This window comes from Gossypium hirsutum, chromosome D01 (genome assembly GCF_007990345.1).
Source record: "Gossypium hirsutum isolate 1008001.06 chromosome D01, Gossypium_hirsutum_v2.1, whole genome shotgun sequence".
NCBI lineage: Eukaryota > Viridiplantae > Streptophyta > Magnoliopsida > Malvales > Malvaceae > Gossypium > Gossypium hirsutum.
Genome location: NC_053437.1, coordinates 63,347,000 through 63,358,232, shown reverse-complemented (window position 1 = coordinate 63,358,232; position 11,233 = coordinate 63,347,000). Strand labels below are relative to the sequence as shown.

The window sequence follows — 11,233 nt, the reverse complement described above, 5'->3', positions numbered from 1 at the left end:
GTATATATATATTCGAATAAGCATGCAAATATACGTGTATGTGTTGTGTATTGAATTTAGATATGTCATTATATATGTATAAGTTCTTGTTTTGAAATTGAGTATGAATTTATATATTTATATGGTAGATTCGAATATGTATAAATTCTTGGTTTAGATTCAAAGGTATTTATAACTTGTTATTATATAAGGTTCGAATATACATATATATGTATATACGTGTATAAACCTTTGGGATTAATTTAAGACATGTAATTCATGAGTATATATGTAGTATTGAATAGGTATGTTTACGTGTGAGTTGAAAATATATGTATATGCTATATTTGATTGGATATGTTTACATACATGAATAGGTACTAAATCCGAATTTAGGTAGGATATATGTGTAAGATATTATGAAATGCGATGAAGCAAGTATATGCATATATGTTCTTGAAATGAATTTAGGTATGGAACTTATATATGTTTAAGAAAGTTTCGATTATGTGAATTTATTCATGCGAAAGTTCTTGAATGGAAATGAATATATGAGGTTGTTAGTTTGAACGACTAATATAAAGTGATCGAATGTAATTCAGACTTATTGTCTAGTAGGCTTGATGCCGGTGATATAATTCAGACTCATTGTCTAGTAGGCTTAATGCCAGTGAAATTATTCGGACTATAAGTCTAGCAGGCTAAAAGCCGGTGTATTAAATCAGGTTTTACAACCTAGCAGGCTAAATACCGGTGACTATATTACTGGATTCAATATATTGAATATGTACGTGATATGTCAATAATATATATATTTAAAGATCAAGCATATATATTTGATAAATAAGTTTGACGAGCAGATAAATACTTGTTATTATATTTGGAGAGTATATATATATTTATATATATACACGGTTTATTGCACTTGTTATATATGAAATTATATATATATGGTTATATGCATATAGTAAATTTATATATGCATTTGGTATATGTTTTTAAGGAATATGTTTGTACTCGGTGTTATATATATTGGTAAATGTGATTATATCTGAATATATTTATTTGATGTATATGTATATTCATTTGGTTATGATAATTTGTTAGGTGCAAATACATAAGCATTCGGTTATTCATAATTGAAATGTATATAGATTAAGTTTTAAATTATGAAAATTTCGTATGCATATGATTATATACAAATAATATGTAATGCATTCGTAAGTAGGACTTTTGACGAATGCATATATATATATATAAATTGGTGGTGTACATATTGTTTATATTTATATATGAGTTTAGTGATTTGCATTTTGTGAATTCATATGTTTGATTATAAATAAGGGGATTATGAATAGCAAATATTCAAAAGACAATATATATGTGATTTTTTTTAAAATTCAATAGATATACCAAGAACTTGTTTAATTGTTTTTTTTTTATTCTTTATATAATTTGTTAAGCTTTAGATTTACTAAGCTTTAATAGCTTACTGTGTGTGTTTTTGTTTACCTCTGTTTTATAGATTTTGGAGTCGCGTTACGAGCTCGTGAATCACCAGCATAGTCTATCACACTATCGACTTCTTTTGGTATTTTGTTAAAGTTGAACTCGATCTTATGGCATGTATAAGCTTGATTATGTTTTTGGTTAGTTTTGGATCATAATATATAAATAGCCATGCGAAAATGGTTTAATTTCCATGCTTGTGATCGGTTTGGTTTAAAAATGGCTTGTTCATGATAATTTTGTTTAAATTGGGTTTTATGTGTTTTTGAATGTGTGCTTTGTTTAGTAATGTCTCGTAACTCTAATCCGGCGACGGACGCGGGTCGGGGTGTTACACGCATTAGTTTTCTTGCATAAGATCGTTGAGTTTTTAGTTAATTAGTTTAAATTTTCTACATGATTTCTGTTAATTAAAAAAATGTTCGATTTTCAAAATTAAACAAGTTAAAGTTTTTTCGCTGCAAAACAAAATGAGAAATCTGAGAAATCTAGTTTTCTGAAAAATATGCGATTTCACTGTAGGTCTATTATTTCAATTTAGTACTAAAGAACAAATGTTTTAAAGAAACACTTATTGTAGAATGGGTTTTTTTTTGCAACTATTAAGTGAAAACAAGTTTTTTACAAGAATTTACTTTTACAGAAAAACAAGTCGAAATTTCAGAAAATAACAATCTAAATTCTCAAGAAGTTAATGTAACCTTCAAGATTCGGCCATAATGTCCAGGTGTTACACTGATTGGGTTTTTGTTTTTAAATTTATAATACAAAGTGCTATTCTTCTTCTCCAAACCCACCTTTCTTCTCTCAAATTTCAAGTCAATATTTTACTTTTAGCTATAAATAAAACCTATATATATATTATTTTTAAAGATTAGGGAAGAGCGGAGCCAACGTTGACTTGCATGAAAAAAAGAGAAAAAAAAGAGAGAGAGAGCAAAGACAGTAGCAAAATTCTTAGTTGTTTCTTGCTCCAACTGGTTTTTTATATGAATTTTATTTTTAAGACTTTTTTTTTACTTTTTTACAATTATTGTAAAAAAAAATTTAAATATGAAAATAATTTTTTAACTATAGTTCAAGTACCAAATTAACTATTAACCTTCTGAATTAAGGTGCAACGTTACTTCTTTAACAGAAATTAATAGTCGAGTGACAAAAATGTAACAATTTGATAATGTTAGTGACTATGATATAAATTTTAAAAGTTGGGTAACCGAAATGTAATTTTGATACAAAGCTTAGGACAGTTGGTGTAGTATATCCATAAAAATTAAACTAACAAAATCAAATCACTTATATCAAATTATATTAATTGAATCGATTTCAATTGAACCAATTATACTTTTTATTGATCTTAACATGAGCAACACGAGAAGTGATGCTACTTGCAAAAAGCATACGCAAATTATTTTTAGAAACACAATATGTCGAAATTGCAGAGAAGGGACAATGTACCCCATGGTTGCTTTATGATTCAATCACAGAGTTAAGCCTGAACCATTTAGCTTCTGTAACGTTATCGAGTCCAACTGAGCAGCCATTTCAGGTGTCAAATAATTCTCCCAATCCCCAACCTTACCTTTTCGGAAATAGATCTTGTTTTCAATCACCCCTGGAGTTCCTTCACGATGTTTGCCACTTTTATTCACTTCCAAATTGCTTAAGTTCTCGAAACTACACATGCTTACGATCTTGTCGATTGACCCTTTTTTGATTTCTTCAGAAGAGAAAGGATAACCGATGAAATCAGCTAATTTCTTAACATATAAAATAGTATCTTCTATCATTTCTTCGTATTTCAAGAAAAGAATCTTATCAGGTCGGTCCAAACTTGCTTTCCAGAACCCTAGAACATGGTCCCAATAAGGTCCATAATTGCTTACACCTTGGCAATAAAGCTCAAAGGCCTCTTCTAAAGCAACGGGCTTCATGTCTTTGGATGCCGAGAGCCTAGCAATGAAGTGATAAAACGAAACGAATGAATCCTTAGGGTTCCTACAAATGTAAACAATTTTACAACTGGAATCAATTATTGATCTTGGTAAAGAAGAGTAAGGGACATGTGTGGCTAACAAAGGATTTTTAGGGTCTCGATTGGTAGAAGATTGGGCTAAATCAACCTCTAAAAAGGGTACACAATCATGTGATAGATTGGCAAGTAAAGGGCTAGTGGAATCATCGAAGGTGGTTCTTGTGACAATGGCGAAAGTGAGGGACTTTAACCATGTTGTTCCAGTTTTCGGTGCACTGCATATGACGATATCGGAAGGTTGGGATTGAAAATTTTGTTGAGCCGACATCACTCCTTCAATGAAAAACGAGTAACACCAGAAGCCTTGATACAAGAAAAGGTCGTTATTTGAGTCAGTCCAGCCTTTTCTTCTTGGGAGTGTTGAGATGATCTCTTTGAAGGAGGCCATTTTGATAAAGGAAAAACAAAAGGAGAAATGAGTGCAAGTATTTTGACAAAAATTGGATCTATAAATAGCTTTAGAGAGAAGGTAAGTTCTTTCACAATTACGCAATCAACTTTTTTTAATTCAACCATGTGATCTTAGTGTGGAGAATTATTTGCTTTTAATATCAGTTTTTTATTATGTCCACCACGTGATTTCTTGAATTGGAGTAGAATTACAGGAACTAAATTAATAAATAAATGTAGTTAGTGCTGTCCTATGCATTTTTTATTTTTAAAAGGTGAAGTGCATTTTTAAATTTTACACAAAAATTAATTGTACTATTTTAATGAAAGTAACATGATAACTCAAATAAAAGAACGTGTGTACTTTTTAAAATTAAAAAATAAAAAATCTTATAAAAGTTTTAAAAATAATTGTTCACATCAACAGACTAATATTAATATATTCATAATTATTTCAAAATATATAGTTTCATAAAATAAAGTATTTTTTTAACAAAATTGTACAATAATTATGCTTAGATTAGAGCAATTCACATCTAATAGATTAGAATTTTATTCCATTAAGAACATATCATAAAAAAATTTTATGGTCGAATCAATAAGATCATGAAAAAAAATAGAAGGTGAAAAAAAAAATAAAGTGTGCACTAAATCGATTCAATTTTTTTATAACAATAATCAAATAAACCAAAAAGGGATATGAGTGCAAATATTTTAATAAAAATTGGTCTATGTAAATAAAGTTACTTTATTTCACGAGTACACAGTAAAATTTTTGTAATTCATCCATGTGATTTTAGTGCTTTTAAATCACATCTATAAAACTCCTTTAAAATTAACCTTATGCATTGAGTGGCCTTAATTTGGAATTTAGATGATCTAATTTTAAGCTAAGTAGATGAAGGTATTGATAGGTTTTTGAAGGGTGATTGGGTCATTTAAATTGGTGGGCTTTATGTTGGTCAAAATTATGTTTGTTGTGTTTTCCATGTTTCAACTAGTAGAATTGTTTACTGGTAGAGTTATTTGTCCATGTTTACGGTTAGAGTAAGGCACACACTGAGCTTTTTAGCTCACCCACTTGCTTAATATTTCAGGTAACCCACGGGATTAGGATTGGGCGGCACTCGGGAGCTCGTATTAGTTTTCTTGCATAAGATCATTTTAAATAATTATTAATTAAAATTTATGGACTTTTGGACTGTCGAACTAATTTTTGAACTTTTATTTTGGATTTGGGTTTTGTTCAGTTTTTAGTTAATTAGTTTAAATTTTCTACATGATTTCTGTTAATTAAAAAATGTTCGATTTTCAAAATTATACAAGTAAAAGTTTTTCCGCTGCAAAACAAAATGAGAAATCTAATTTTCTGAAAAATAAGCGAGTTCACTATAGGTCTATTATTTCAATTTAGTACTAAAGAACAAATGTTTTAAAGAAACCCTTATTGTAGAATGGATTTTTTTTTTGCAACTAATAAGTGAAAACGTGTTTTTTTATAAGAATTTACTTTTACAGAAAAACAAGTTGACATTTCAGAAAATAACAATCTAAATTCTCAAGAAGTTAATGTAACCTTCAAGATTCGGCCATAATGTCTAGGCTGGGTTTGGGGTGTTACACTGATTGGGTTTCTGTTTTTAAATTTATAATACAAAGTGCTATTCTTCTTCTCCAAACCCACCTTTCTTCTCTCAAATTTCAAGTCAATATTTTACTTTTAACTATAAATAAAACCTATATATATTATTTTTAAAGATTAGGGAAGAGCGGAGCCAACGTTGACTTGCATGAAAAAAGAGAAAAAAAAAAGAGAGAGAGAGCAAAGACAGTAGCAAAATTCTTAGTTGTTTCTTGTTTATATGAATTTTATTTTTAAGACTTTTTTTTACTTTTTTACAATTATTGTAAAAAAAATTTAAATATGAAAATAATTTTTTAACTATAGTTCAGGTACCAAATTAACTATTAACCTTCTGAATTAAGGTGCAACGTTACTTCTTTAACAGAAGTTAACAGTAGTCGAGTGACAAAAATGTAACAATTTGATAATGTTAGTGACTATGATATAAATTTTAAAAGTTGGGTAACCGAAATGTAATTTTGATACAAAGCTTAGGACAGTTGGTGTAGTATATCCATAAAAATTAAACTAACAAAATCAAATCACTTATATCAAATTATATTAATTGAATCGATTTCAATTGAACCAACTATACTTTTTATTGATCTTAACACTCGTGTTGCTACTTGCAAAAAGCATACGCAAATTATTTTTAGAACACAATATGTCGAAATTGCAGAGAAGGGACAATGTACCCCATGGTTGCTTTATGATTCAATCACAGAGTTAAGCCTGAACCATTTAGCTTCTGTAACGTTATCGAGTCCAACTGAGCAGCCATTTCAGGTGTCAAATAATTCTCCCAATCCCCAACCTTACCTTTTCGGAAATAGATCTTGTTTTCAATCACCCCTGGAGTTCCTTCACGATGTTTGCCACTTTTATTCACTTCCAAATTGCTTAAGTTCTCGAAACTACACATGCTTACGATCTTGTCGACTGACCCTTTTTTGATTTCTTCAGAAGAGAAAGGATAACCGATGAAATCAGCTAATTTCTTAATGTATAAAACAGTGTCTTCTATCATTTCTTCGTATTTTAAGAAAAAAATCTTATCAGGTCGGTCCAAACTTGCTTTCCAGAACCCTAGAACGTGATCCCAATAAGGTCCATAATTGCTTACACCTTGGCAATAAAGCTCAAAGGCCTCTTCTAAAGCAACGGGCTTCATGTCTTTGGATGCCGAGAGCCTAGCAATGAAGTGATAAAACGAAACGAATGAATCCTTAGGGTTCCTACAAATGTAAACAATTTTACAACTGGAATCAATTATTGATATTGGTAAAGAAGAGTAAGGGACATGTGTGGCTAACAAAGGATTTTTAGGGTCTCGATTGGTAGAAGATTGGGCTAAATCAACCTCTAAAAAGGGTACACAATCATGTGATAGATTGGCAAGTAAAGGGCTAGTGGAATCATCGAAGGTGGTTCTTGTGACAATGGCGAAAGTGAGGGACTTTAACCATGTTGTTCCAGTTTTCGGTGCACTGCATATGACGATATCGGAAGGTTGAGATTGAAAATTTTGTTGAGCCGACATCACTCCTTCAATGAAAAACGAGTAACACCAGAAGCCTCGATACAAAAAAAGGTCGTTATTTGAGTCAGTCCAGCCTTTTCTTCTTGGGAGTGTTGAGATGATCTCTTTGAAGGAGGCCATTTTGATAAAGGAAAAACGAAAGGAGAAATGAGTGCAAGTATTTTGACAAAAATTGGATCTATAAATAGCTTCAGAGAGAAGGTAAGTTCTTTCACAATTACGCAATCAACTTTTTTTAATTCAACCATGTGATGTTAGTGTGGAGAATTATTTGCTTTTAATATCAGTTTTTTATTATGTCCACCACGTGATTTCTTGAATTGGAGTAGAGTTATAGGAACTAAATTAATAAATAAATGTAGTTAGTGCTGTCCTATGCATTTTTTTATTTTTTAAAGGTGAAGTGTATTTTAAATTTTACACAAAAATTAATTGTACTATTTTAATGAAAGTAACATGATAACTCGAATAAAAGAACGTGTGTACTTTTTAAAATTAAAAAATAAAAAATCTTATAGAAGTTTTAAAAATAATTGTTCACATCAACATACTAATATTAATATATTCATAATTATTTTAAAATATATAGTTTCATTTTTTTAACAAAATTGTACAATAATTATGCTTAGATTAGAGCAATTCACATCTAATAAATTAGAATTTTATTTTATGGTCGAATCAATAAGATCATGAAAGAAAATAGAAGGTGAAAAAAAAATAAGGTGTGCGCTAAATCGATTCAATTTTTTTATAACAATAATCAAATAAACCAAAAATTAGAGATTAACCTAATTAATCCAACCAACTTGCATGAGAAATCTCTTTTAAACATTCAAACCTTCTATTACGTGATAAAGCTTGCTTTCCTTTCCTTTTCTTCTTTGTCTTCAATTCTTGCCTTCCATGGCCGCATTATCCTTGCTACTTTGCTTTCAATTGCTTGCTGGTGGTGGACGCTGGACGGGTGTGGTCGTGTGGCCTGCAGTAGTAGGTGACAGTCGAGGAGGGGCTGATGGCAGTGTAAATGGTGCAAGGTTTTGGGATAGGAATTTCAGATTTGGGAATTGGTAAATGAGGCAGGATTTAGGTTTTTAATTAAATTATTTATGTATTATGTATATAATATACATTAAACTTATAACTAAATTATATAAAGTTGGGACTATAAATTTATAAATATTAATTTGGGTTTGGGTTTTATTTTTTATATTTGGGTTGGGGAGAACTTGAATTCAAGTGTACTAAAGCTTATTATCCCTCTGTTTAAGTGTTGAGGGGGGCTATGGGTAGTCTTAGCCATTGTATCAAAAAGATGTGACATTCTTTAGAATTTATTTAAGTTTTTCAATTTTTTAGGATTTTAAGAAACAACTTCTAGTCATCAAAATCTTCTGTTCAGATTTTGATATTTTATGCACTTTTGAAGTTGTATTGAATGACTTAAAGATGATCCTTTTTATAGGGGTTTTTTTTTTTAGAATGACTTATATAACATGAATGATAAAACTCCACTAAACGAGTTTAATCTATTGAGTCTAGGATCTAATTAAAACACTTTTAGCACATCGGGGTGAAGTCAAAATTTTTTTAAAAGAGCAAGATTTGGAATCAAGTTTTGTATTTTTTTTACGGTAATTGGGGTGAAGTGTATTTTTTATTTTATAAGTAATCTTAAAAAATTAATATTTTACTATATTTCTTTAGGATACTTATTAACCCCTAATTCTACTTGTGGAGTATAAAAGTTCTACCGGCAATGCACCAAATAATTTCCCTTTTCTTAAATGCATTTGTCTTAATACTTTTTTGGATCGGTTTGTTTTAAATTTTCAAATTTTTGTTAAATTGTTTTTCTTTGAACTGAAAATTTAATTGGACTATTAAAATTTTAACGAAAGTGACATGGTGACACACATGAAAGTCCATGCTTACTTCATAAATTAAATAAAAATAAAAATTTAAAAAGTTCATAAAAGTTTTGAAAATAATCATCCACGTCAACAATAAAATACACATGCACTACTATACAGTCTACCATGTCAATGACGTTAAAATTTTACTTGTTAGGGGAACCTTTTACGTCCAAAAAAAAAAGGTAATTTAATTGAAATTTGATGATTCAAAACTAAAATGATAAAAAAAAGCGACTAAAATGATCAAGAATTTGACTTTTTGAAGGTAAAAAAAGTACGTAAAAGAGTTATATCATATATTTAATATATCACTAGAATATACCTGCTCATTATGCTTCGTAAAGTTAGATTAATTTTTTAATATGATTTGTACACTATATATAATGATTTAATTATTAAATTATTTGACAAAATTATTCGAAGATAAAAAATTTCAATAATTAAAATTATCATGTCACATAGAAATAAACATAAATTCAAAATATAATAATATATCAAAATTTATGTAAAATTAATGATTTTTTATAACTATGTAAAATGAATTATTATTGTGTAAAGAATTATACAAATCTTAAGATAAAACATGTACCCAGAAAACATAAATAAAATATGTAAGATAAAAATTACTAATATAATACTTAAAAAATAAAATAAGAGGAGAGATTCACTTACACGGTGTAAAATTAAAGTGGTTTTGCATAATTTAGTAACTTTTTATACAATTAATATTTTAACAATCCCACCGTCATATTTCATACTCCATTCATATAGATCATGTATGTTAACGTTGATGTAATTAAATTTTTCTAAATATTCATTTTATGTAAAAAAAACTTTTAACTGTCAAATATATATTGTTAGTAGTTTATAAAATTGGTATGTAATAGTATTTTATTATCTAGAAAAGTCTAACTAATTATAATTATTAGACCGATTGTTGCTGCTCGAATTTCCAGGAAACAAAATCAGGGCTTGGGTAACAGTGCTTTCATTCTTGAGAATCATAAAAACTTCTACCACCAACGGCCTATCGAGCAAGAGAGAAGAGCAAAATGTTGTATTATATTATATTTATTTGGATTCTTTGGTAAGTTTCAATTTTTTGAAATTTTAGATTTTTTTCTTGTAATTTATAATACAAAGTACTCTACTTCTTTTCTAAACCCATTATTTCTTCTCTAACTCCATTTACTATACTGATTGAGTTTTTGTTTTTAAATTTATAATACAAAGTGCTATTCTTCTTCTCCAAACCCACCTTTCTAGTAACACCCCATACCCAACTTGATCACAGGTCCAAGCTATGGGATATCACATTTGTTGTTAGAACAACTACGATCTAAATTTTATCAATTCAACAGTTTATACATGTAATTATGATCAATACATCATTATATCTTATTATACAAACATATCCAAGGTTTATACGAGCATACGACAGCTCTTTCGATAACCTTAGGTCGTTTAAGGACTAAAATATAAAATGTTAAAACTATCGAGTTGACGTCACGACTTGGGAGATTCCAAGTCGCGACATCATTCACTATTGATTTCTCGTTACAACGTGACATACTGTTTTGAAATGTTTATTTGGTACTAATCCATACAAACCTAACCAAAATAACCAATGCGAAACCAATCCATTCAAGCATAATACCTACATCAAACACTTCATATACTACCTTTGCTATGTCATTATCATTCATGTTTATCAATTTAACCATTCATAACTCAAACCTAACTTAATATATATGACCATTTACACCACTTAACCATTTAAACATCACATAATGTTCATGATAACTTAAACATTTCATATTCATAAACTCAAATTCACATCAACCATCCAATTTTCCAAATGACCATCCAAGATACAAAACTAACTCAAAACTTAAGTACATGTCATATATCAAAACGTAAAGGAACTATACAAACATTGTTGAGTCGAGAGTTGCAGATCGGATGTTGGATCACTCCTCGAGTCTTCAAAATTAACTAATACCTCACATGGAATAAACAAAGTGTGCATTGAACAATAAAGATCATCAGTACCTTTATGATCAAGTCATACCAACATAAACATTAATTCGACAAAAATGTAATGAAAACATATTCAAGATTCAAACGTTTGAATTTCATCTCTTCATGTCATATATCTCGATTCATACATTATGAAAATCGACAAATCATTATAACATGCCATGCTACTTTTTCCACTATAAAAAAATACAATCATTTTCATT

General features: G+C 29.1%; 2 protein-coding genes across 2 annotated transcripts; both read right to left on the bottom strand.

The window, feature by feature from the left end:
- Nucleotides 1–2,729: 2,729 nt before the first annotated feature.
- Nucleotides 2,730–3,941, bottom strand: LOC107905311 (flavonol sulfotransferase-like). Its single transcript, XM_016831939.2, has one exon. It carries the CDS (start codon nucleotides 3,909–3,911, stop codon nucleotides 2,970–2,972), a length of 942 nt encoding a protein of 313 aa, XP_016687428.2. The 5' UTR covers nucleotides 3,912–3,941; the 3' UTR covers nucleotides 2,730–2,969.
- Nucleotides 3,942–6,028: 2,087 nt separating this feature from the next.
- Nucleotides 6,029–7,226, bottom strand: LOC121214040 (flavonol sulfotransferase-like). The gene has a single exon (XM_041087663.1). The coding sequence runs from the start codon at nucleotides 7,195–7,197 to the stop codon at nucleotides 6,256–6,258; it is 942 nt and encodes a 313-aa protein (XP_040943597.1). The 5' UTR covers nucleotides 7,198–7,226; the 3' UTR covers nucleotides 6,029–6,255.
- Between the last annotated feature and the right edge of the window lie 4,007 nt (nucleotides 7,227–11,233).